The sequence below is a fragment of the Argiope bruennichi genome, chromosome X1 (assembly GCF_947563725.1).
Source record: "Argiope bruennichi chromosome X1, qqArgBrue1.1, whole genome shotgun sequence".
Taxonomy (NCBI): Eukaryota; Metazoa; Arthropoda; class Arachnida; order Araneae; family Araneidae; genus Argiope; species Argiope bruennichi.
The window spans coordinates 21,529,683-21,554,644 of NC_079162.1; the positions used below are offsets into that span (position 1 = coordinate 21,529,683).

Genomic DNA, 24,962 nt, shown 5'->3' on the forward strand with positions numbered 1-24,962 from the left:
AGGGCAGTTTTTAAAGCAAGATAGTTTATTAAACAAGCTCAAACCTGCTCAAGAAAACTGGCACATATATACACTTTTAGATTTCTTTCTTTATTTAAAATTATTCTGAATAAAAAATATAAAAATTTATAGGATAACTCTACTATAGAATCTTCAGCAATAAGAAAAACTATCAAAATGGCAGCATTGACAAAATTTTATCATGATTGATAAACATGTCTTTGTAAACATTGTAAAATTACTTTTGATGTGTTACATTTAACTGAATGTCGTTAATTCTTTTAAATAAATATTTTTAAAATGGAACTTAGAATTCCTTCTTGATATCATAGCAAAACTGTGTAAGCTGATCTATTTACGGGAGCGAAAAACATCAAAACTTATATACCCTGTATAGATGAAATCTTTTCATTCATAATTTATCATTAATGCTTAACAATCGCGAATCTGGATATTATTTTCTTTTACATATTCACAGATTTGTCCTGCATTTTCTGGCGTACTGAATTGATGTTACTATAAAATAAATAAAACCAAACAAAAAAAAGTTTAAACATTTTTTTTAGAGTCTATGAAATTTGATGTTCAACTAATACTGTCCTTCTGTTAAGCGTCAAAAAAAAAAAAAAAAAAAAAAAAAAAACTTCACCACCACCTACTTTTCAAAATAAATGAGAAAAGAAACAGTGATCTTAGATTCATTCATAGCTTGAAACCAGTCGCAACCAAAGATTTTCGTGATAATTCATCAGATGCGTGGTAAAATTATGAATGATAATTTTATACCAAAAGCAAAAAATAATTCAAGGCAATCAAAAACTTAAAGAAAATAACTATCATTTATTATTCGTAAATGGACATAGCGTTTTGAACATTAATGATCTCAATCGGAATAACCCACAAATTTCTTTTAAAGTAGAAATCCGTGATTTCTTTTTTGATTAATAAAGACAACATATCCCATTCCGCCGGCATAAATCGACTATTCTTTGCTTTCACCTTAGAATGATTGCATTGGTTTAAACGCGCCTTGCGCAATATTTTGACATCCGGTTTTCTTCCGAGAAAAACAGCGAATGATTACGAAGCGTTATTAATTCCTTCTCTGCTTCGCAACTGAACAGCAGCAACAGAAAAGAAGTCCCGTAAGTACCTTTCCTTTCAGATCTATTAAGTGGAATTTTATTTCTTTAGATTCGAAAATAACGTATTTTGTTAAATTTCTTATTCGAAAAAGGGAGGGAATTTGCTTCATTTTTTGCCGGTTTTCACCATTTATATTCTTAGATTTTATTTGGTGAAGTATCAAATACTTTGACTGTGAGAATTTTAATGTAAGTGATATTATTTAAATTTGTGCAATAAATTATTTATTTTAACTAAGAATATAGTAAAAAAATAATCGAGTGGTCAGTTCGTTAGTTTAATTTTATTCTTCGCAGTGCTGCATATTTGTACTGTTACATTTTTGTTTGTATTGAATTTGAATTGCTTGCTGGTTAATAAATAAAACAAACAGATATTACAATCATAAATTTATATAGGAGGTTTCAATGAAACTTCAAATTAGCAATTAAAGTTTTTGAATATTAATTTTATTTACCAACTATTCAAAATTATTCTTTGTTTTATTCCTTATTTCTTACACAACTTCTGTAGAAAAATAAAGAAAATTTTTCACTGCATTATTAATCTAGATTTTCCATTATTTTTCTAGCAAAACTTATTTGTGTTCCAGTATTTTTCTGTACGTATTTTCGACTGAATTTCTGAAACACAATAATTTTTAGTATTTAATAGTGAGACTGAAAAGTATTAACAATTATTTGTAATATAAGATAAAATACATTTAATTTTAAATAAATACGGAACATTTCAAATGATCGAGGTTGCTTTGATTGTTAAGAAAGACATTCGATGTGATTTCTTCAATTATTTTTTCTAATTATTCTTTTAATGATGATTCTCTGTTCTGTGATTAATACTGTAAAATACCTGCAGATGTTAAATAATTGCTTTATAAGATGTCAATGCCATCAATATTTATAATTTTTATGTCATAAATACAACTGTTAATGAAAGACTAATTTTGTCTATTTATATAAACAGAGAGAGATTATCTTTTAAAAATGAGTTATTAAATCCTTCGTTCTCCTATAAAATTACAGTACCCTAAAATTCTCACTATATAGTTCCAAAAATACAGGCTCAAGCTTCACAAATATTTAAGAATTCATTTTAAAAGATTCCTCTCATTATTATTCTATTCTATTCATTATCCATAAGATTAAGATTCCGTTCATTATCTTTTTTTGAATGATAACTGCATAGTGAAGGTTTATAGATCATTGTTTCTTTTAAAATATAATGTAGTAGTTATTAAAACTGAATAGCACATTATTAAAACTTAATATTCTTTTTATTTTGCTTAGTTAAAAGACTGAAAAGAAATTTAAAGATGGGATCAGAAAATTACCTTTTTACGTAATCAGAAGGAAAAAGTACAGTTGTTTGGTTGATTGTCTGTCCAATTGTTAATAAGGCGCACGAGCTAGTGTGTGCGTGTATGTAGGTACGTGTGCTCGTGCGTGTGTGTGCGCTTGTAAAAAATATAATAAACAGCAAAAACATTATCGTTTCCTTTAAGTTTAACAAAAAATTCCGGTTTACGTATGAAAAAACATTATAATTGTAGGAAGAGGTATTTTAAGGTATCTATTAGAAAACACTGAAACTACAAGATAAGGATCTGCGTGATTTAGGCTTTCTTCAATTCTGAATCCATTTTTTTAAATGTTCTTTTTCCTGTACTCCAAAGCTTCCTTTGTTACTGAATCAATTACTTACCGTAGTCTGAACAATTGATGACATGACCTAATTTTTTTCTCATTAGTCTAGAATCATTCATTCGACTATCGTTAGTTTTTTTTAGACATTTTACTTAAGTAAACTCACACCACACCCAAAATATAATTAGTAGCATGCAAAAAAAAAAAAAAAAAAAAAAAAAAACTTTCAAAAAGCTCCTCCATATGATACATTCATTAAAATGTTTAACGAAATAATTATGGCTTATTATTATGTAATTTCTTCTCGCAGCGTTAAAATTTACAGATCTAACGTCTCCAGGAAAAATTTTAAAAAATATGACTGTTTGTTATAATAGAATTATAACATAAGCTTTTTGAAAAGATGTGATTCTAATACTTCTAAAACAATATTTCAAAGTTTTAAATAGTTATGAAAATATTGATCTTAAATAGAGTCAGTTCTTCTTTTAACGTTCAGATTATGAATTCGATAATGCTTGTGAAATTCAGAGTCGCAAATAAAAAAACATCATAAAATAAATATTTTAGTAGCAAATAGTTCATAATATTCCATGTAATTTGCTAGAAGGATGAAAGATAAATAAGACTATAAGTTAACAACAATATTCAGATCAATGAAATATTTCATAATGAAAAATCCTACCCATCACTTCTATCTTCTTTCTGAAAAAATTGTAATGAAAAGTCGTATATTCAAGGGTGAATTTTCCCCAAAGCATGCAAATTAAGCATGTAAAAACTAAGCATAATATATTCAAAACTCTTGTCTGAAGTTATATGAAAGAAAAATTATTTAATGAGTTTAGAAGAAGGAAATATTTAATTGATAAACTGTTAATTTATGTTCGTTTTGAAGAAATACTAGGGTTTTTTTGGGATGAAGTAATTTTGAACCGCGGCTAGATGGTGAGGACGATACCTGAGTTGGCACTCCTACTTCTTTCCAAAATTCCGCACTATACCAGAGGGTAGTGTACTACTATAAATGACCAGATTAGCTATTGAAAATGGCATATTTGTAACAGAAAACATAACGACATCTATGCTGCAATAATACTACCAGTAATAACACCGAGTCATATAGATTGCAATGATTAGATGGATTTGCTCATCTTCATTATATTCTAGGAAGCTAATGACTTTTATATATAAATACGATTAACTAGATTTATTTACTTTTACTGGTCAATAGTCAGTCATATAATATTGACTAAGTAGAATCAGCCATTTTTAATTAATTGTTGGCTATTATGAAAAAATAACAAAGAAAGCTGAAAAATAAAAATAATTCATTTTCTTTTCTTTTCTTTTTTTGTAAAATATTATTTATTTAATATGCTAAATAACATTTATAACATAAACTATTCATCATTCCTGGCAGTTAAATTACACTCTTTACTAGAAACCAAGCTTTACACATTGATACTATTGCCGGCAGTAATATAAAAGTAACTTAATCACTTTATGTTCATAGCATATTATTGAACATGCCAAAACCTTTCCCTTTTATGAAATTCTACTAGCACACAAAAAAAAATGTTATTAAATATCAAAAAGAAAAATTACCAGAAGGAATAATATAATATGAAGGAAATAATAAAATTCTAATCATTTTTTTAATCATCAGAAACTTTCTATTAAATTTTCGAATAAATTCGTTTTTGGTTTGGACACTTTTGGCTGTATACCGAAGACATAAATTTATTAGAAGTCTTAACTTTTTCCCTCTTTACGACGGAAAACTAAAGCCATCTTACATCTACTATAAGGATTAACAACACATTCAACACGTGTCATGAAAATCAAAGGATCTGAACTTGTTTTATTACTGTGAGATTTCACTATCGTTAAATCCTTTTGACAACACAATTTTTTACTCGTTCAGATGTGAGCCATATAATTTTCCATTTTTTATTTTTTTATCCGCTAAATATCACAAATGCCCTAAAGATAAGGTAGCGAAAGCTAAAGAATGATGCGTTCCATGTTTCAAAGAAATTGATGTTTTACACGGATTTTCGAATAAGATATTTTTTACGGAAGAGATTTAACAAATTCTAAAAATTTATCTTGCTCTTTTTTTTCTTGTATGAAAAAAAATCAAACTCTGTTGTGTTGTTTTGAAGAAGAAATATCTTCACTAAAAAGCAGACTCGTCATTCACATTTTTATATATTAATTAAAAATTCCAGACATCCGGGATTTACATGGATAGTTCTGAATTTTGATTATTTTTCCAGGATTAAACAGGCTTACCGGATTTTGATTATCGGCAATATTCTTTATAAGCAAATAATTCCTGTTAAAAAGGTTAAGTAAATATAATATTTTATGAAATTGGATAAAAAGTTAATTTTTAATAAGAAGCAACGAAGCACCATCCTCTGTAATCTCTGCTATACATATAAAGTAAATAGATAGGTGAAATCTCATCTTCAATTCTTTGTCGCAAATTCAAAAAATGTTCCAATTTTGAATTAAATATCCCGTTAGCTTATAATTAATTCCACTTTTTGTTAATTCGTAATAAATCGTTGTATTAAAAAAGGAATTAAACTCTATTTAAACTTTAAAAAGTTAAATCCTGAAAATTCTGTATTGCAGTCTAATGTACATAAATTATTATCCCTTAATATATCCTGTGTGGATGAATCAGTAAGAATGAAAAATACTGAATAACATATTGTTTTATTTTTCCTTTTGGTCTTTTCATGCTTTTACCTGATTTTTTTAATAATTAAGTATATTTTTAAATGATTTATTTCAATATTTTTTATCATCCCCTTTCCCTAGTCGAAAAGTTCAAAAATCTGTTCACTTAACAATTACTCAAAATTTACATTTTTCTAAGAAAAATATCAAGTTTTGGTTCAAAACACAAATTGTTTTTCCTTTTAACTGTGTTCAGAAAAATGGTGTGTAATATCAATGATTTTTTATTGTAGATGGTTACGTGTTTCATGATGTGTATCGAATGGAATTGAATTGTGATTTTGTTTTTGAACTATTTATATGATATAAATAAAAAAAAACTTTTAAAATTATTTTTCAATTTATAAACTTTTTTGCCTTCTTAGAACTGTATGACTATTTATGAAATTTCGATATTTATGTAATTTATCTAATTTTGATCAGCAGCAGCAGCATAAATGAATAATGCATTGTTTTTCAAACAAATTGTACCACGTAATAAAACAGCGCTGTTTCAAACTGAATAAAACCCCAAAATAATTCACGCAAAAACAATATAAAACATTTTTACTTCAATTTAACTATTTACCGAGTAGAAAACACAATTCAAATATTTTATGCGATGCGAATAATAACCGCTGTTAAAACCAAGTCAGGACCTATTGCATACAATAACATTAGAAGTCGTATTCAAGTGATTGCATATACATGATGCAAATATACACACATATTAAAATTATTTTTTCTTTATTCCTTACAATAATTTATGTACAGATAGATGATATTTTAATATTTTTTTTTAAAAATCATATTGTTCAAAGTTATATTTCCTTATTAATAAGATAATAAGATGAAATTTTACTGATTTTAAATTATATTATCGTCACATATATGTAAAAAAAACAGAGTTTAAACACTGCACATTTATGTTGCAAATAAAATGATTAAATTTAAAATTTTTCATTTATGATATAGAAATGCATAAAATAACATATTGGCTTGCTTTATTATTCGTAGCAAATGCAAAGCAACGTTTCTGATAAGTTTAAATATTTTATTAAAGCCACAAAGTAAATTGCATAAAATGAATTATTAATTAAAGAAAAACACTGCTAAAAACGCTAATAAATTCTGCCAAGAATGTTTTAAAAGGCTATTCTCTTTCTTGTCACTCCGGGGGGGAGGCACCTCAGATATCAGAATGAGAGGTTTTCGATTAATTAAACAGGTTCTTGCGTCTTTGAAAGTTATAGAAGTAGTGGTATAAGTTATCACCATTTACGGAATGTACCTCATAGGAGAAATCTGATACATGAGCCAGTGACGTTATTTTGTAATTGATCATAGAACCGTGTTACTTAGTATGTGTGATGGTTTAATAATTCAGAGACACAGGATGTAAATCCCAGCTGGCCGTTATGCATGCTATTCTACTAAAGCTATTCATTTTTTTTTTCTTGAATATTATTAATTGTAACAAATAAAAGAAAGAAGAAAAAAGTAAATTATCCATATTTTGCATCTTTACATGTAGGTCGATTTTATTAAGAGATCTTCGTTTGAATCATTCTATATGCGAATTTTACTAATCTTAAGATGAAAAATAGATGTAAAAATTTTAAATGCATATTGAAATAAAAGGAATCTTAACTTTGGCTAATTGTAAAAGAAATTTGTTAGCCCAATAAAGGGGGGGGGGGATTTCTCTAAAAGTCTAATACCAGAGAATGTTTCCATTTCATCTAAAATAATTTGAACTATTTACTCTTTTTTGAAAAAAGGTTAGATTTAATTATATTAGCATCCTATTTGATAGAAACTCGAGGGTTATTTTGCGGTTTCGAAATTTTGAATCATCATCAAATAAACTTATGAGTTGGTATCTCCCTCTGCGAATTTCCGGAAAGCTCCAAAGGGAAAATTTTTTACTCGTGACGTAGAATTTCAGGCGCACAATCTCATGCATAGTAAGTTTTAGGGTAATCAAGTTTCGAGTCTGCCGCCGTTCGGCCTTGAAACCGGTGCTTTAACACCAAATCACCACGTTTTTTGAAGATTGGAGAAGCTAGTAAGGTAATTGGTAAATAGCGTGAGCTCAAAATTTTTTTCAGATCTTTCATCTTCAATTATACCGGAAAGAAAATTTATTTAATGATCATAACATTTCTGTTTTTCAGACTTGTGATGACAGGTTTAATTATTATTATTATTATTATTATTATTTTTACAAATGCCTTGTTCGTTGTTTTTAATTTATTTCTTACGTAATTAAATATACTTCAAACAATATAATACGAAACATCCTCATATTGATGATGAAATAAATCAGAATATATTTTTCGATTATTATTATATAATCTTTATTATAATGATAAAGATGACGAAAAATTGCAACTATAATAATGCATAAATTATTTAAGTAATAATCAAGTAATATTCGGTATTGTCTTGTTTTTCAATAATTTTTATGCATATATTGACAGATAAAAAAAAATGGCTCCTGAATTAACAAAGCCAGCTCCATATTTTGAAGGCACAGCTGTTGTTAACGGTGCCTTCAAAACCATCAAACTGACTGATTATGCAGGGAAATATGTTGTGCTTTTTTTTTATCCATTAGACTTGTAAGTATATTTCATTTTCTTATGCCTGAATGAATTAAAACATTTACTGAAATGTTTTAAATTAGTATGTATGCTGTATAGATCTCTTGATATGATTAAACATTTTGTAAAGAAGACTCTAAATAGAACTATAGTACAGAAAAAAGTATGTTCGCACTTTTCATTATTCAAAATCCGTGATTCTCAAATATTAATAACGATAAAATAACTAATTATCAAACTAACTTATTATCAATAAAATTCTGATACAACGAAAATTCCTCTATAACTAGTTGTTTCCAACCAGCTGTTAAAGAATATATTTAAAGCAAATAAAACATAAATTTCTTTGTAACGTTAGCTTTAAAACTGAGAAAACAAAATATTGAATGTTTTGAATTTTTTTTTTTTTTAATTGCATGAAATGCATTTCCTGGTTCAGGCCTCCAGGATTTTCAAAAAGAATCAGTTTGGCGATTTTCTCACACTAGAAGAAGATCCTGATTGCTATCAAAATATAATAAAGAAATTTAGATTTAAATTTCGCCTTCTAGAATATATGAAAGATTATAAAAGATACGAATATTAAAATACGTATAATACTGTAAAGTGAAGAGAAAGATCAGGACACTACTGAATCTGACAAAAGGATTTAACCAAATGACTTTAGTTTAGTTGTATTAATGTCTTACTTTGAAATTACGGAATAAGATGGATTCAATATTATAGGATGGACTTTGTCATTAAAAACCATGGTTAAATGATGAGCTATGACGCTAGCATCCCCTCTCCAAACTTTGAGACCAAGCCAGTCAGAAGAGATTTACCGAACCCCCCCCCCCCTCCCTCAGTCACAAAACCAAAACTTTAAGTTAAATTTTGGTTTTGTAACTGAGAGGGAAGGGTCGTCGGGTCTACTGAACGTTAATAATTGATTCTAAAATTTGTCTTATTTCCTGATCCAAAACCTCTTTTTTTTATTTAATTATTTCTAACAAGCGCTCTAAAAAATTATCGATTTTGGCTTCCTTTACTCCGACGAAGGGATAAGAATATATAACACCTGCGAATTCCTTTCAAAGATGCCTTAGATACCCTTTCCTGAATGGACGCGTGTCAAAAAAAATCCCTATCAGATTATCTCAGTAAAATCACCCAGGGAAAAACTTCTCACTTTGCTCTTGTGTCGCGAAGTAAGCAGACACATATCATTGCTTCTCTACTTCTCTCCGTACGGGAGAAGCAAGCCATTCCTTCACGGGGTACAAATTATGCCCTCCCGTGGAAAAATAAATTGAAGTTTATTCCAAACGTGTCATTATACATATATACAGGGTGTCTCAAAAAACCTTGGCCGCAGCTTTTATTCCTTAAATATTGATCATAGACATATACTGTAAATTACAAAGCTGCATAAGAAAAGGTGTAAAATGTTATGAAATCGATAAAAATTTTCAGGGGTATAAACTTCAAAAAATACAAAATTTAAATTTTCATACGGACCCCGTACACAAAAAATCCCCAATGAGTTAAATATGCCCCATCCATAATAAGGTCATGTACAAAATTTCAGCAATTTATCTAAAAAAGTCTCAAATATATGAAACTACATAAATACTGTCTTAAACCACTTTCGAAGTTCGCAAAGAGGAAAAATCATGTCAGGTGTTCATGTTTTAAAGGTCGTACACAAATTAACAAAGAAAGTAATGATTGAATAAATAAATAATAATTTTGCTATTTATTGGTTCAAAAGTATTAAAATTTTGTAGAAATAATAACTTAACTCTTTAAAGGGCCATTTTTTTTCTAGTCATATTATGTTAAAATATTTTTAGGCTTGAAATTAGAATAATAAAAGGGATTCATTTAGCTTATTAGATAAATTTAATTTGATTAATTAATTAATTTGGTTAATTAATAATTAAGTGACAAACCAAGACACGTCATTTTGTGTGAGATAAAGAACTGAAGCATCTAAGTCTCTGTCTTTCTAAAAAAGTGTGTCAGAACTTATGCCAACCTACATAATTTCATACAAAGATTGATAAATTTGGTGGGAAGCATACTTCCCACGGCCTTAGAAAGGGTTAAAGGAAAGATTACTTAAAAGAAAGATTACATAAGTTTTTTTACAAGTTCATTGACTGTGCCATTTTTAAGTTATATTCTGTAATTCATGATATAAAATTTTAAAGTATTTTTCAGGAAGCATAGATTTTAAAATTTGTATTTAAAACTAAAAATATAAAGTATATTTTATTTCCTTATGATGCATTCCTGCGTCGCGTCATCTGCACTGTAGCTGTAAACATTTGCATTTTAATTTGTGATTGACCCTTCACCAACTTTGTTTTAACATATCTTTGAGAATTTTCATGATAAAATTCTGAAATTTTGTACAAGACCTTATTAGAGGACGGGGCACATTTTACTCACTGGGAATTTTTTTTGTACGGGGTCCATATAAAAATTTAAATTTTGCATTTTTTTAAAGTTTAATCCCTTGAAAATTATAATCGATTTCATAACATTTTGCACCTTTTTGACGTAACTTTGTAATTTACAGTATATATCTGTGATCAATATTTATGGAATAAAAGCCGTGGTGAAGGTTTTTGATATACCCTGTATATTCTCGTTACAAAGGTGTTTTACAATAAATCAATTGTTTAAATCAATCGTTTTCAAACAGTATTTATATCATGGAAAATTCTATTCAGAACATAACTTATGCTCCCGCTTCTTTTAAAGGATATAGTTTATAGAGTTCAAAATTATTTTTTCCTGCTTTCATAAATACGAATCAAACAGATATAAATATATAGCAGACTCGACTAATTTTATCATACTCGACTAAATTCCAATCGAGAGCAGAACCTTTTTTTTTTTTTTTTTTTTTTTTTTTGTACATTTTGTTTTTTGGAAACTTATTATTGGGTATTTTATTATTTTGTCTTGTACTTGTCTAACATTTGCCAAAGTATGATTAAAATAGTCAAATGATTAAATATGATTAATAAACATAATTTCATATTAAATTATTTTTATGAAACCATTGATTTTGCTATGAAAAGTATATTGAATAAAAAAAATTTTTAAGTGATTTTAAAGAGTTCTTCAGAATCTTTTTTTTATTCTTGCTATTTAAAGTGATGAAATAAAAATTTTATTAAGTTATTTCTGGATGAATTTTTAGATTTTTTCAATGAAGCTGTTTTGATACATAGATTGAACTGGATTTTTTAATGAATTTATTTAGGGCCATTTTCTGTTCATCATCATAAAATTTTACTTTTTTCTAGAAAGCTAAAAAGGCAGTAATAAAAATTTGGAAAACAGTTGTTCTTGAGAATAAAAAGAAATTCTTTAAATAGTTCAACTAAAGTATAACATGCGTAAAACCCTAGGATATATATCTATCTGATTTGTCTGATCTGAAGCGGTTAAGAACCTAAAACATCTTTAAAAAATTATTAATCAATTTAGAAATTAACATTCTTTTATTTATTATTAATGAATTATATTCATAAATTATAGCCAGAAAAAGAGCAAAAAAAACTTGTAATATACGAATAATTTTTTTTTTCCTCTCATTCAGTACTTTTGTATGCCCAACGGAAATAATCGCATTCAGTGACAGAGTCGAAGAATTCAAGAGGATAAATTGTGAAGTCATTGCCTGTTCAACTGACAGTCATTTCAGTCATTTAGCATGGTAAGAATAATGTATTGATGCAAAGATCATTCATATTTCCTAAAAAGAGGGATTTCAAGTAATTAACATTGAAAAATAAATGAATTTTCCAGGATCAATACTTCAAGAAAAGACGGTGGCATTGGTAAAATGAATATACCAGTACTGGCAGATAAAAGTGGAAAAATCTCTAGAGACTACGGAGTTTATGAGGAAAAACAAGGAATTGCTTTCAGGTTAGTTCAAGGTTTTGAACTGAGTGAAAAGAGAAGAAATACCTGCTTGATTCAATTGCTCGTTTTTCTTTAAAGGGAATAATTCTTTAAAATTCCAGCACTGATTTCTAAGAGCATTTCCATTATTATGATGTAAGGAAATTCATAAAATCTATTTAAATTGCTGATAATGACGACACTTTTAAGAGAAATTCGCCATTTCCGTAAGAAATTTAATTTTCAAACACTAAATAAACATACTAAACGAAGGAATTATTTTTTATTATTACTTTTTACCTTTTAAACTTTACCTATTATCGACAATCAAATTTCAGTGATTTCAAAAACAAAGTAAATAATAAATTAATTCTGGTTTTCATTTAGAAAGTGTCATATAAAAAAATCATTTTATAAAACAGTTTCCTTTTAGATTATTTAAATTTCTCCATAGACTTTAAGTAGGATTCTTAAAATAAATGAACAGATTTCAATATGATGCTAAAGTATATGAGAAACGGCGCAAGGAGATTAATTTCATGGAGATTTTAAAAATATTTCTTTTTATTTTAAATTTTAAAAAATGGGCTTGAAAAAAATACTTTGTTCCGGCATAATATATCCTTGCTGTGACACTGGCTACATTTTATGACAAATCAAACTACAAAAATTCTTACCTATTTGTCGTAATCTTGCAGTAATTATTAGATATGTAAGCATTTTTAGAATCTTATTTCTCATTAAAATATGGGTTAAGCATTTCTTTTTCCAATGTTGGATATTTGTTTCAGAGGTCTTTTTATAATTGATGAGAAAGGTCGACTGAGACAAATAACAATCAATGACTTGCCTGTTGGACGTTCTGTTGATGAAACTTTGCGTCTTGTTCAAGCTCTACAATTTACAGATAAAAATGGGGAAGGTAAGTTAAAATCTTTAAAACTTTTATCAACAAATTTAAATTATTTTCTTAAAAGAGTTGTAACATTCTTTATATGTACAAAAGTATTTTATTCCTTGTACCATAATAATACTAGCTTAAAAATTGTATATATTACGTAGTTGACGTTTTTGTCGTTTAGTTATCTTTATTTATCTTTAAAAGGGTGAAACAAGCATAAAAATGTCTTTCTCAGTTTCTGAAGAAATTTTACTAATATAGTATCGCTATGAAAAATGAAAGAAACAACTTCGAAACTTAAAATAGCGAATTAAACTTCTTTATCGCATAAATTTCAAAACTTTAATACTTGCCAATTTTCTGGTAATATTTATTAATTTCTCTGGCTTTCACATAATATTAAAAAAAAATATTATTTTTTTCTAAACTGAACTAATATCAGCTCATTTTGTAAATTCAATTGTTAATAATTGCACTTTTCAATAACTCCGATGTACATGCAATGTACATGTACTCCAATGTAATTTGATTTTACCATTTCTATCCTGAATTTTTAACATAGAAATAATCTGAAACTTTCTAAGTAAAGAAATAAATAAATGGAATTAGAAGGTTGACTTAAGGCTGAAATTTTATTCAACGAAATTCGTTTAAAAAAAAAATAAAACTCACTAAATTAAAAGCAGTAAGTCTTATGAATTATGATTCTCAATTTTTTATATATCGACAAACCTTATTCTTTATATTACTTGGAATTTCCTGCAACCATAAGAAGCTTGAATTCGTGAGTTGGAAATTATAGAAATTTCTGTGCTGTGATACGACTACAAGCAATATAGTTCGCTTTTTTTTTCCCTTACAAATTATATGTTGTAGGAAAAAACTAAATCTATTAAGTTTTGCTATATTTTTTAGTCAATCTGGGAGCTTCATACTTTCACATTAATAAGTTGGCCTTAGTTTTTCCGCCCAGAAAATGCCAACGCAAAATTTAAAGCAGCTTTGCAATAAAAACGGAAACTCTCCATTTACATGGGATAAATTTTACGGTTATAAGAGTTTTAAAAAAAATCCTCAAGTAACAAGAATAGGCTATTTTAGACAATTTGCGATAAATAATGAGCTCTTTAAATAGTCAAAATAGGAACAGCTTTTGGAAAATACCGTTCCCAGGTAAACACAAATTAAACTTTTCTAAAGTCATAGATAGTATACTTATCACAATTTTCAGAAATTTTTAAAAGCTCTGACAAGAGATGATATCTCTTATCAATTTCATAAATCACAAATAATGTTAATAAACAGTTTGCCTGACATAATGATATAACAATCAATTTAATCAGTGAATAAATTAATTATTAGGTTTCGATAGTGACTAACACCTTACGCTGAAAACAAAGATGGCGAAAATTCTCTTTAATTTTTTGACGAAACAAAAACCTAGACCTTTCAATTTCTTTTCTGAAACTATGACGAAGTATTTTAATTTGTTAATCATTTTTAATTAATAATATTAATTGACAAATCGGATTAATTCTATCTAGTGACATAATACATTTCTTTTATAATATGAATTTCAATCCTAAAAAATATATCAATATACACTTACTAGCAGAAAAAATAATGGTTCTTTAAATGGTTAAATAAGCAATGAACTTTCAAATTGAGGCGGGATACAAGAATACACCTGAGTTTTGTTTATAAAAATGTTTTTAATTTAAATCCCGCTCTCGAAATCCAACGACAGTAACGATAATGAATAACGAAATTAAAGACTCTTAAAACATTCAGAATGTTTGGTTAGGTATGCTTGAGAATAGTGTTCTAACTTGAATTTAATATAATCTCATTCTTAAATTGTTTTACATCAAATACACTGTTTTCTATGTTCTCTCTCGCCGTTCTGAACTTCAAGCTCATTTATATAAAAATATTTACTTATCTAATAATTGATAATTTTAGATAATTTATTTTCTAAAAATTTATATTTATCTAATAATTGTTTAGATCGAGACAACTCATCTTGCTTATGAAGTCAAAATCACTAATCTAAACTTCTGTTTTAATATAGAATTTTCTTATATTGTATAAATACAGAGGCTATTCCATATATTCTTGAGTTTAAATGATATATTTCTCTTGTCGTTATCATTTTACATTTTACTCCACAGCTTTTAATACCCCATTAATAGTTTTAGGTCTACAATTGTTCATTTCTCTTTTGTTGATCAATTGTTCATTGCTCTACAATTGTTCATTGCAATATTCCAATGTGCAAAAATATATGACGACTGAACGGGCTAAGAACCTCCTGTGCAAAAATTACAAGTTGGATCACCACAAAGATATTGTACCCATACTCTTCTGGATATAGATTTCAAAAGAAACAAAATAACGCATATTTCGAACAATAGGAGGAAATGACACTGCAGTGCTAGTGATTTACATAAAATTGCATGCAGTGGAAATTCTTCTACGTACATAATTATGCATCAAGCAAATTTTAATCAAACTATGACTTTAATGACTAGGACATTAATTTTACTAGGCTAAACTTCACTCGTCAAACTCTTTTAAATGAGAAATTATAATATTTCTACCACGCTAAAATCATTTCGACAGGTTGCACCCGAGTTCTATTCACTTTTACAAACCTTCGGCAAATGATTTGGCATTTTGAAGAAACTGGAACTTTTGCAATGTCACCTAGATGAGGCGAATACCAGATGACATGCAAAGAGTTGAAAGAATGGAAACTGCAACTGTTAAGCAAGCGGGGAAAAAAAAAAAAAACATTTACATGACAACTGATTTAATAGCTTCTTATTTTCTCTTAAAAGGAAAGTTGTTGGTGGTGCCTTTTAAAAGATAAACAACTTATTTCCACATTAAGGAATTTTCTCCTATCAATCAAAAAATATACTACTTTTGTATCATCTGTAATTAAAGCCGCATACTCATGTGAGTATGTATACAAAATTTAGTTGTGGCCCAGCATACAGATTTTGCACTGGAGTAATCGAAACGCCCCCTGTTTAATTTGAATCGCAATGTACAGGAATTATTATTCAAGTGATTTAGCAGGAATGTGAAATAAAAGTATTGAATTGAAACAAGTTGCATATTTGATTTTTTCCAAGAATTAAATTTTACAATTATGTAAATGATTACTTACTTTTCATTGATGAAGTCTAATGTTTCATGGGTAGAGATATGGAATTTTTTACTTAAATATTGACAGTAAAATATTATTTTAATAATATAAAGAATTGTCTTTTATGACATTTTCTCCATTATCTTTGTATTTTTAATATTCTTTACTGCGCAATACTGGCAATAACCTTGCATTCCTTAGCATTATGCCGTCCGCAAATCTGATCGAATTCTTTTGTTTGGCGCCGATAGGACCTCTGTCGTTGGCATTTTTCCGAGGTTTTCGGGAAATCATAATTTTTATTTTCATAAAATAAATAAATAATTAAAATAATAATAATTTTCATAATTATAATAATATTTAATTGTTAACAAATAAAATAAGTAATTCATAAAATAAATAAAAATTCGCATGACACCAACGTGGTGTCAACGGACGGCATATGTTAGCAAATAATCCTTAGATTTTTTTAATCAAGTTTTCCGATTCTCTCTTCCTTTATAAAAGTTAATAATTTTTTTTACCTTAATTGTTTACATAGATTTAAGGTTTCATCGAATGTCGAAAAATGTCAAATTGAGCTCTACATTGGTCCATATGGCTAAGAGAAAGAAATGGAGATTGTAATTTTTTAAATTTAAATCGCTGTTTTTTTTTTTTTTTTTTTTTTGTTTTTTTTTTCACTGTTAAACTTCTTCACAGTTGGCAGATTTTATTTTTAAATGAAATATCTTATCTTAGAAATATGCGTAGTTTGATTTTTTTAGATACATTTTAAAAATTATTTTTCTCAATCGATGATAAATTTTTTCACTAGTGTTATTTAAAATTATACTTATTCTACATTTAGATTACTGATTCTATAGATTTTATTATGTTCTTAAATGGCAGAATATAAATATTTCTTTTGAAAGAGCGAGAAAATGGCCTTGTAACTTTTAAATATGGTTTCGAAATTAAAGAAATCTTCATAATATTAGATTATAATTTAAAGCCAGAGCAAATGAATTGAAAAGATAAAACCGTTTAAAAGCAAGCATTTATTTATACATTCTGTTACAAGCGTTAAAGTAAGTGCCAAAAACACTTCGTACTTCTTAGTTTTGAATAATGCTCTATTACATGTATTCGTGAAATGCCTCAGTAATCAATGAAGTTTTCTTTAAAATGCGACATTTTCTTAAGACGTGGCATATTTGATTTGGCAAATTATATATATAAGAGAGAGAAAGAAAAGAGAAAAAATTATTTGCTTAGAAGTCCATTGTATTAATTCATTATTTGTTTGTTTGCTTGTGATTTACTTTTCAAAATTACTTTTTGAATTTTTTTCAGTTTGCCCCGCTGGTTGGAAGCCTGGTGACAAAACAATGAAACCTGATGTACAAGGCAGCAAAGAATATTTTAAAAATACTTAATACTTTTTCTGAATCGCAAATTAAATGTATTTTCTGATACATTAGAAAGAATATACCTTTTATTCCTGAATAAATTTATAATTACATCTGAGATATCAGTCTGATAAATGCATATAATCGTCAGAAAAGAAACACAGAGTAAAGAACTTATTAATTAATGTATTGAATAATCATCTTTCGTGGATGAATGTCCATGAAGGATTCAAAAATAACTTCACACAAGATTCTAAAATAGGCAATAGATATTAAAAATATGGTAGTCTTAGAAATTTCTACTAAGAGAATAAATCGGTTATTTTATAATATAAAATAATAATGCTAAAACTGAATGATGTAATGTGCGATTATATTACTTTAACACCCGCCATTATCACAGGTCAAAATATAAATTTTGAAGTTCAAATTTTGAGATTACGTAATTAAAGTTTACAGAATTTCGCTTTAGTTAGAACATTTGTTAAGATGTCGTCAATTTAATCTTTATTTACAATGTATTCTATTTTATATATTTTTCTGTTAACATCGTTAGTAAAATTCAGTCTAATATCAATATGCTTCATTCTTTCAAAATTATTTTCATTGGAAACATGACTGGTTATCTTCATACATTAACTTTTAATACTTATAGTTTCATTAGCTATACACTTTAATCCAACAAAATATCTTATGTGCCTTTTCTCAAGACAATTATCTTTGCATCTGTAGCTCGTAATGCAATACGCTTTTGTTTATTAACGGACCATAAAATAGGACTGTTAGAAAATATTATTATCGAACCAGACCCATATTTTCTATCATTTGAGTTTGAACCTTAGACAGATATAAATAGATCTGAATCGTACAAATTATACTTTTTATTGCTCATTTTCATTTTAAAGATATTTTATAAATATCTAAATATTTTGTTGTACACAAAGCAGCATCAGTAAAGTGTTCCCGAAATTAACGTAAGTACTTACCAGCAAATGAAATAACAGGTCTAGAAACATATGCTAAATAGAGTTGGGAACCAATTAATTCTCGATATGATCCATTAAAGTAAATACTTTTTTTCAAAAATATCAGCAGATGCTTTAATCTCAATAGAAATAGATTACGAAAAAGTATAAGATTACAAAAACTGTTTCAGAGACATCTAAACATTCAAGATCCAAAATCTAAAAGAGGATAGTGAGATAAAGAAAGAGATGATAAATTTGAACCCCGCATGAAAACAGAAGATATTACCGAACATTCTTGCTGTTGGAAAGATCTCGTTGAAATTCGAAAGTGACATGCTGGAAGTCAAATGAAGAAGCATGTACAGAGAGAGTGTCAAGTGATTACATGAAAATTAACTTACGGTCACATTGTATTACCTAAGGGTACTTTTTCTAAAGCACTTAAGAAAGGATTGAAAATTTTTGCATTTAGCGGGGAAAAAATTAATTCTTAATAGAAAAATAAAATACTTACAAGGATCTGTTTGCGATATCCGTGTTTGAATTTGGTATACACAAGTGTAAACGTATCTTTAAGAACATAGTCCACTAATCAGAGAAAGAACTTATTTACATGGTTCATCACATAATTTTGATAACTGCTACTGATGAAAAAACAATGATTCAGGAGAAATAGTTGCATCAATCGAATGCTGATCCAGAAAATTCCAATACAGAATCTATATGGCTGATATTACCGATCAATGTATACTCATTCTGGATTTTCTTCGAGAATTTAACTTTATTGCACACCTGAAGAACGAGAATTTGTTTGTTTGTTTGTTTGTTTTGGCCAGTGTACAACATTGCAAAGGAAACTGCCAAGAAAATGCAGATACCCTCCCTGATACATAGTTGCTAAATAAAAATGGAGTTCTTGAATTAAAGCAACAAAATTTTTATTTTCGGTTTCGCTGTTTAAAAGAGCCTGTGATCATGGAAGTTAGTAATGCTAGTATACGAGAATTTCATTTCTCCCTTAATATGTGAGGATATGATAGCAAGATTAATATTTATTTGATGAATTTCGGCTTGAAACCGGTCATTTGTTAATGTTCGATTACTTCAGGACGCTAAAATAGAGGTTACTTGATGACGTAACAATATTCCATCTGGAAAAATAATCAGAATGTTGTAAAGAATTATAATTTGCTCAGTTAATAAATATATTGATAAAAAAATTACGAAATTTAAATTTTTAAACAATGCCTTGGTTTTAATTATATTTAGTATTTTATTTAGAAAAACATACATGGAATACTAACATTTTAAGCAATAAAAATTTCAGTTTCGAACTTTTCGAGAGCAGGCAATAAAAGTCTCGAGGAAGCGCTGCCTGTTACAACAGTAACCTACAGGTTCTGCAATGCCCGGTTATAGGAATTAGATATGCTAATTTCTTACAAATTAAAATAATTTTATTAACACAAAGCACAGAGACAAACACCAACGAAAGCAACGCCATACAAAACAGAACTACGCAGAAGCGTCTTTTACATCAGATATTATACAATGACGTAATGACAGACCAATCAGATCGCCTCATCACATCCCTTACGTCGTAAGGGCTATGATGTCATAGTTGCGATCATAGAGAAATAATGCAATGTCGCTCCAACACAGATATTAATTCGCGGAGACCGTTGAAAAGGTCTAACATCTGCAAGAGCGATATTTTTGTTTTGGAACATGACAAGAGGAATCCTTAAACTTTAAGCTCAATCTTTTAAGTTAGATATAGTTTGAGGATTTGACGCTTATCCATCAATACCACCTTCATTCATAATTACTACTTATTGGAACTGAATCTATGTAGCACTTACCTCAATTATTTTAATACCTCCCCCCCCCCTTTACACCAAAACATCATTAAAAAGACAACTTAAAAATGGCGTTGTTTAGTCTATAAAAATTGCATTTAAAACCTTGAGTATTATTTCGCTGATTGTGCACAACTACACGAAACATAAAAATATGCTTTATTCATCTTCACTGTACAGCAGAAAACGGAAACTAAGATTAGAAATTAGATACCAAAAATAATTGCCTTTTCTCGTTATCCCTATTTTTCCCCCTTTATAATAATATATTGCTTTTTTTTTTAATTTGTTAAACCATTTAGATATAATATTCACAATAAATAATTGGAGATTCAAAAATTTCATCATTCCAAGATTAATGAGTACCAAATATTTCCATTTGATTCACCTATAATGCTGAAAAATCAATATTGGTAATAAATTTAAAAACTTCAGACTACTTAAATAGTTTGGTGTGCTATTTACATATAACAATATTTTTTATGCATGCAATTTATGTCTGGAAAAATAATTTATGCAAATACACATATTTTCACTTGAAAGGTGACCACTGTTTATATTTGCATACTAAAAGAAATATTAAAGATATAAAGGAGACATTTATGATGCTAAAAAATACATAAGAACAAAAAATTTAAAAAATTGCATACCAGAAGTTCAAGGAAAATCATTCAAATTTTTCTATATATATCAGTTTTATTTGCAATTGTTTGTGGAAAATTACAGAAATGTTATTTTCCACTAGTAAATAATAGTTAAAAATGTGTATATTTATATTTATATATATATACTACACAGGATATCAAGTAATTTTTAGTATTATTTTTTCCTTCAATTTTGTTGGCAATATTTCCGAAAAAATCTAAACACTTTTTTCATATGTCAGGATGAAAACTTATAAAAGAATCTTTTCATTAACTACTTTCTCACAATGAACAGAAATCTTATACAATGGCTCTTAGTTGAAACTCCCCACTTCACAATGCTGAAATTAATTCTTAAAAAATGTTACAAGAGACTGTATATTTCTAATGCAATAACTATAAGGAATAATAAAATCAAATTTTAGTTAAAATTAAGGCCAATCCTTATTATTGCTGGAGATACTTTTGTTAAAGGCCACAAAATAAAAACTGAATGGGCATAAAAACAATGCAAACATGTTTAATAAATTCCAGATAAGTTTTGATTTAAAAGGCTGAGGTTTTAAACTTTTACAAAATATTTTTTTCAAAAAACAATATTTATTTACAAGAGAGAACTGCCTTTGATGAATGTGTTTAAGACAATTTATTTAACTAAAATTATATTTTTATAATTGATAACAGTAAATTTTAAGATAGGAATCATGTACTTCTGGATCACAAATAATAAAATAATTTTAATAATTGAATACAATGTATCAGCTTAGATAGGAGCTCCAAGTAATCACTGTTTCATTGTGGCCAACACAAAAGTTATGAAGAAGCAAATCAAGCATGCAATGCAAGTCTCTTCTCCAATTCTGCTAGCAAACACATGAATTGAACTGGAATATTATTTTGATGAAATCCAAGGTACGAAATGTGCTGACATTGGATTACATAAAATAAATATTCCATAATTGCTTATGATGAAATAATGCTCTGTAATATTCATGCAGTGTTTAAGGCACAAATTTATCAATAGAAAAAAAATTAGAATTCTTTTTATTGACAATTTTTCTTTTATCCTGGAGAGAATTTCAGTATAAACCACATACTCTCATTTTGAGTAAATGAATTTAGATATTTTAAAATACATCAAGTACTTTTGGATTACCATGTTATTTAATTCACTGTAACAAAAGAAAGAAATTCACATTTTTACAATATACAATTAATCAGAAATAAAAAAATACATGTTCATTCAATGGCACACAAATAATAATAAAAATACATACTGATTTTTTTCAGTTAATTTAATAATGTACAATTTAAATTATCTTTTCAGTTACAATTTTTATATTCTTAAAATAAAAAAAAGCATTCATTCAAATACAAATATTTAATCATATTAATATCACAGATAATATACAAATGAAAATTCATATCACAAATATATATAATTTAAAAATATCATCAATTCAAATTATTCACATCTACAAAATACAAAATAAATTAAATATACAAACGTTTCTAAATCGCAAAGTGGTACTGTTTTATAACAAATAAATTTTCAAATCACACCTATACTAAATATATAAATAATTAACCTATATTTAAAAACAAATGAGGTACCTATAAAATGGAATTTTCATCAAAATATGGCTACTTACTCTTAAAAAAACAATACAACTGCAAAACATAGAATATTATCTTAATAGAATAAAACACTATTTATACATTTTCATCAATTCTTTGTTATTTTAAAAATTGACTTTGTTGTTTATAAATACTGAAATAATTAAATTATCTTGATTTCCATTCAAAATAAAATACAAGAATATTTTGTATAAGCAAGATATTTACCAAAAGCATTTCTTTTGAGTAACTATAAGAAATGAAATCTGAAGTGCAGTTTTTCTCATTAAAAGTTTACTATTTCTTTAATTTCAGAAATATTACCTTAATTTAAGAGTTTTACTTTATCATGTAATATCACATTATGATCAAACAAGAATTTCACAATGCAAGGAGGAATAAGTTTCTGCTTTGCAATTTTGTGAATTCATTGAAGATAATTTCTTTTAAACCTTCAGAAAACGACTGAGGAGATAAAAACACAATTTCTTTGATTTATTATTAATTGTGATTCTTAAAGAATCAAATGTTCAAAAGAATAAACAGCATCTTTAATTATCATGGCAAAAAAAATTGAGTGCAATTATTTTTAATTAAAATTATTCAGACAGTTTACAATAATCAAAACTTTTGAATCCCAGGTACTGAAGCAATAATAAATGCAAACGTTTTTATGATGAAGATACCAATTTCCAAGATGTTTATTAAGAAATCTCAACCACTTGAAATTTCAGCCAGTGGCCTCCATAAAATTAGATAAAACAAATTTTCAGAAGGAATACTGTAGACATTTTAGTATATTTACACTTTAAGAGGAACTTAAAACTTTCCTTTTAGAACAATTGGAGAAAATTTTGTCCGACATTTTTGCCCTTACCACAAGGACAGTCAACAGACATTACTAATCAGAGTACAAAGAATATTTTACAGCAATACATGTTTTTTAAGAAATTCTGAAGAGGTATAAAAGTAACATAAGAATAAATATAATACCTCATAAGAACATCCATATGAAAAATAGAGTAATACCTGAAAATTTGGAATATATAAACAATATAAGCTCCAAATGTCATACTGCATGCACCTTTAGCCATCACTTATACACTAAGCAGCAGTCATTGTCTGTATAAATACAAGAGAATCTTACAAGAAAATAATACACAAATCATTGAGGACTTTCATTTTTAACAAAAAGAAAACAGCACCAATTAATTAGTTTCTACACTATTATTAAAATGGTGCTTCTCAAATTTTAAGCCCATGATATCAAAATTTTCTCAGTCTATTCACAAACATGCATTTTACAGTGCAAATATACATTACAATATCGAAATGTGCATATCCAAAACAATTATATCACAAGTGCACTAATAAAGCTGGTAGTTAAGCAATATATTTTCCAAACATGAAAAATCAAACTAGTGAAAACTATTAGACAGAAAAATTATATTGCTAATTTATTAAAAACACACAAACTACTGCTGCATAACTGTTTAAAACAGAGAGCTTTAACAAAGAAATTTTGACTCTTCTTTAACTAGATAGTGCTGAAGACTATTTCAAAAACTGCTGCCATGAGCAAAAGCATACTTTCATTAGGGATTACACCGGATTATTTACCGAATTTTTTCAACCAAATGAAAAGTTATTAAAGAATATGAAGCCTGAAACATCTCATGGGTGAAGTATCAAGAATCAACTTCAGGAAGATAGAAAATCCCTGCTTTAAAATAAATTATCTCAATACAACTTCGATACACTAGCGTTTCCTTATATAAGCTACTACAAATTTGTTATATATATATATATATATATATATATATATATACAGTTGTTACAGCTTTACGCCGATTGATGGCGTATCTGTCGAGTAAGAAGCTTTTGTTAATTCCTTTTTGTATCTTAACGTCGAGTGCGTAAGAACGATTCTGTGACCTAGACGTGGCATCCAATTGTGAGAGGTGTCCTAATCTGTAACAGTCTATCTGAAGAGGCACAAAAATGTGTCCGAAAATAAAATGGTGTTCAACAAACAGAAATGAGTTTTATTTGAAGAGAATTACAACAGTCATATTTTATATCAAAAGAATTGGAGGTAGTATATAGGGGGAAAAAAAGACAATGAAAAACAGTGAAATTGGTATTTTAAACAGCATGACCAAATTTTAACCACAATATTATAGGAATTCTTCAACATCATAAAAAGTGTTTTATATTATAAGGTAAAAATAACAGCCAAGAAATATTCACCCAAATTTACTTCAGCATACAATAGGCTTAGTCATTGTAATACATTTTTTTGTAACCAAACTATGCATAATAAATAAATCAGAAAATAAAAAAAAAATCTTTACTACTTTGTGCAATAACTAATTTTTTCATCAAACGACACTT

At 27.5% G+C, this 24,962-nt stretch overlaps 1 protein-coding gene across 1 annotated transcript; it reads left to right on the forward strand.

Annotated features, from left to right (window-relative positions):
• The first annotated feature begins 991 nt into the window (after positions 1-991).
• On the forward strand, positions 992-17,598 carry LOC129958913 (peroxiredoxin 1-like). Its single transcript, XM_056071650.1, has 6 exons — positions 992-1,145; positions 8,006-8,146; positions 11,727-11,843; positions 11,936-12,058; positions 12,826-12,956; positions 17,425-17,598. Exons 2-6 carry the CDS (start codon positions 8,016-8,018, stop codon positions 17,505-17,507), a joined length of 585 nt encoding a protein of 194 aa, XP_055927625.1. The 5' UTR covers positions 992-1,145; positions 8,006-8,015; the 3' UTR covers positions 17,508-17,598.
• Positions 17,599-24,962: the final 7,364 nt, after the last annotated feature.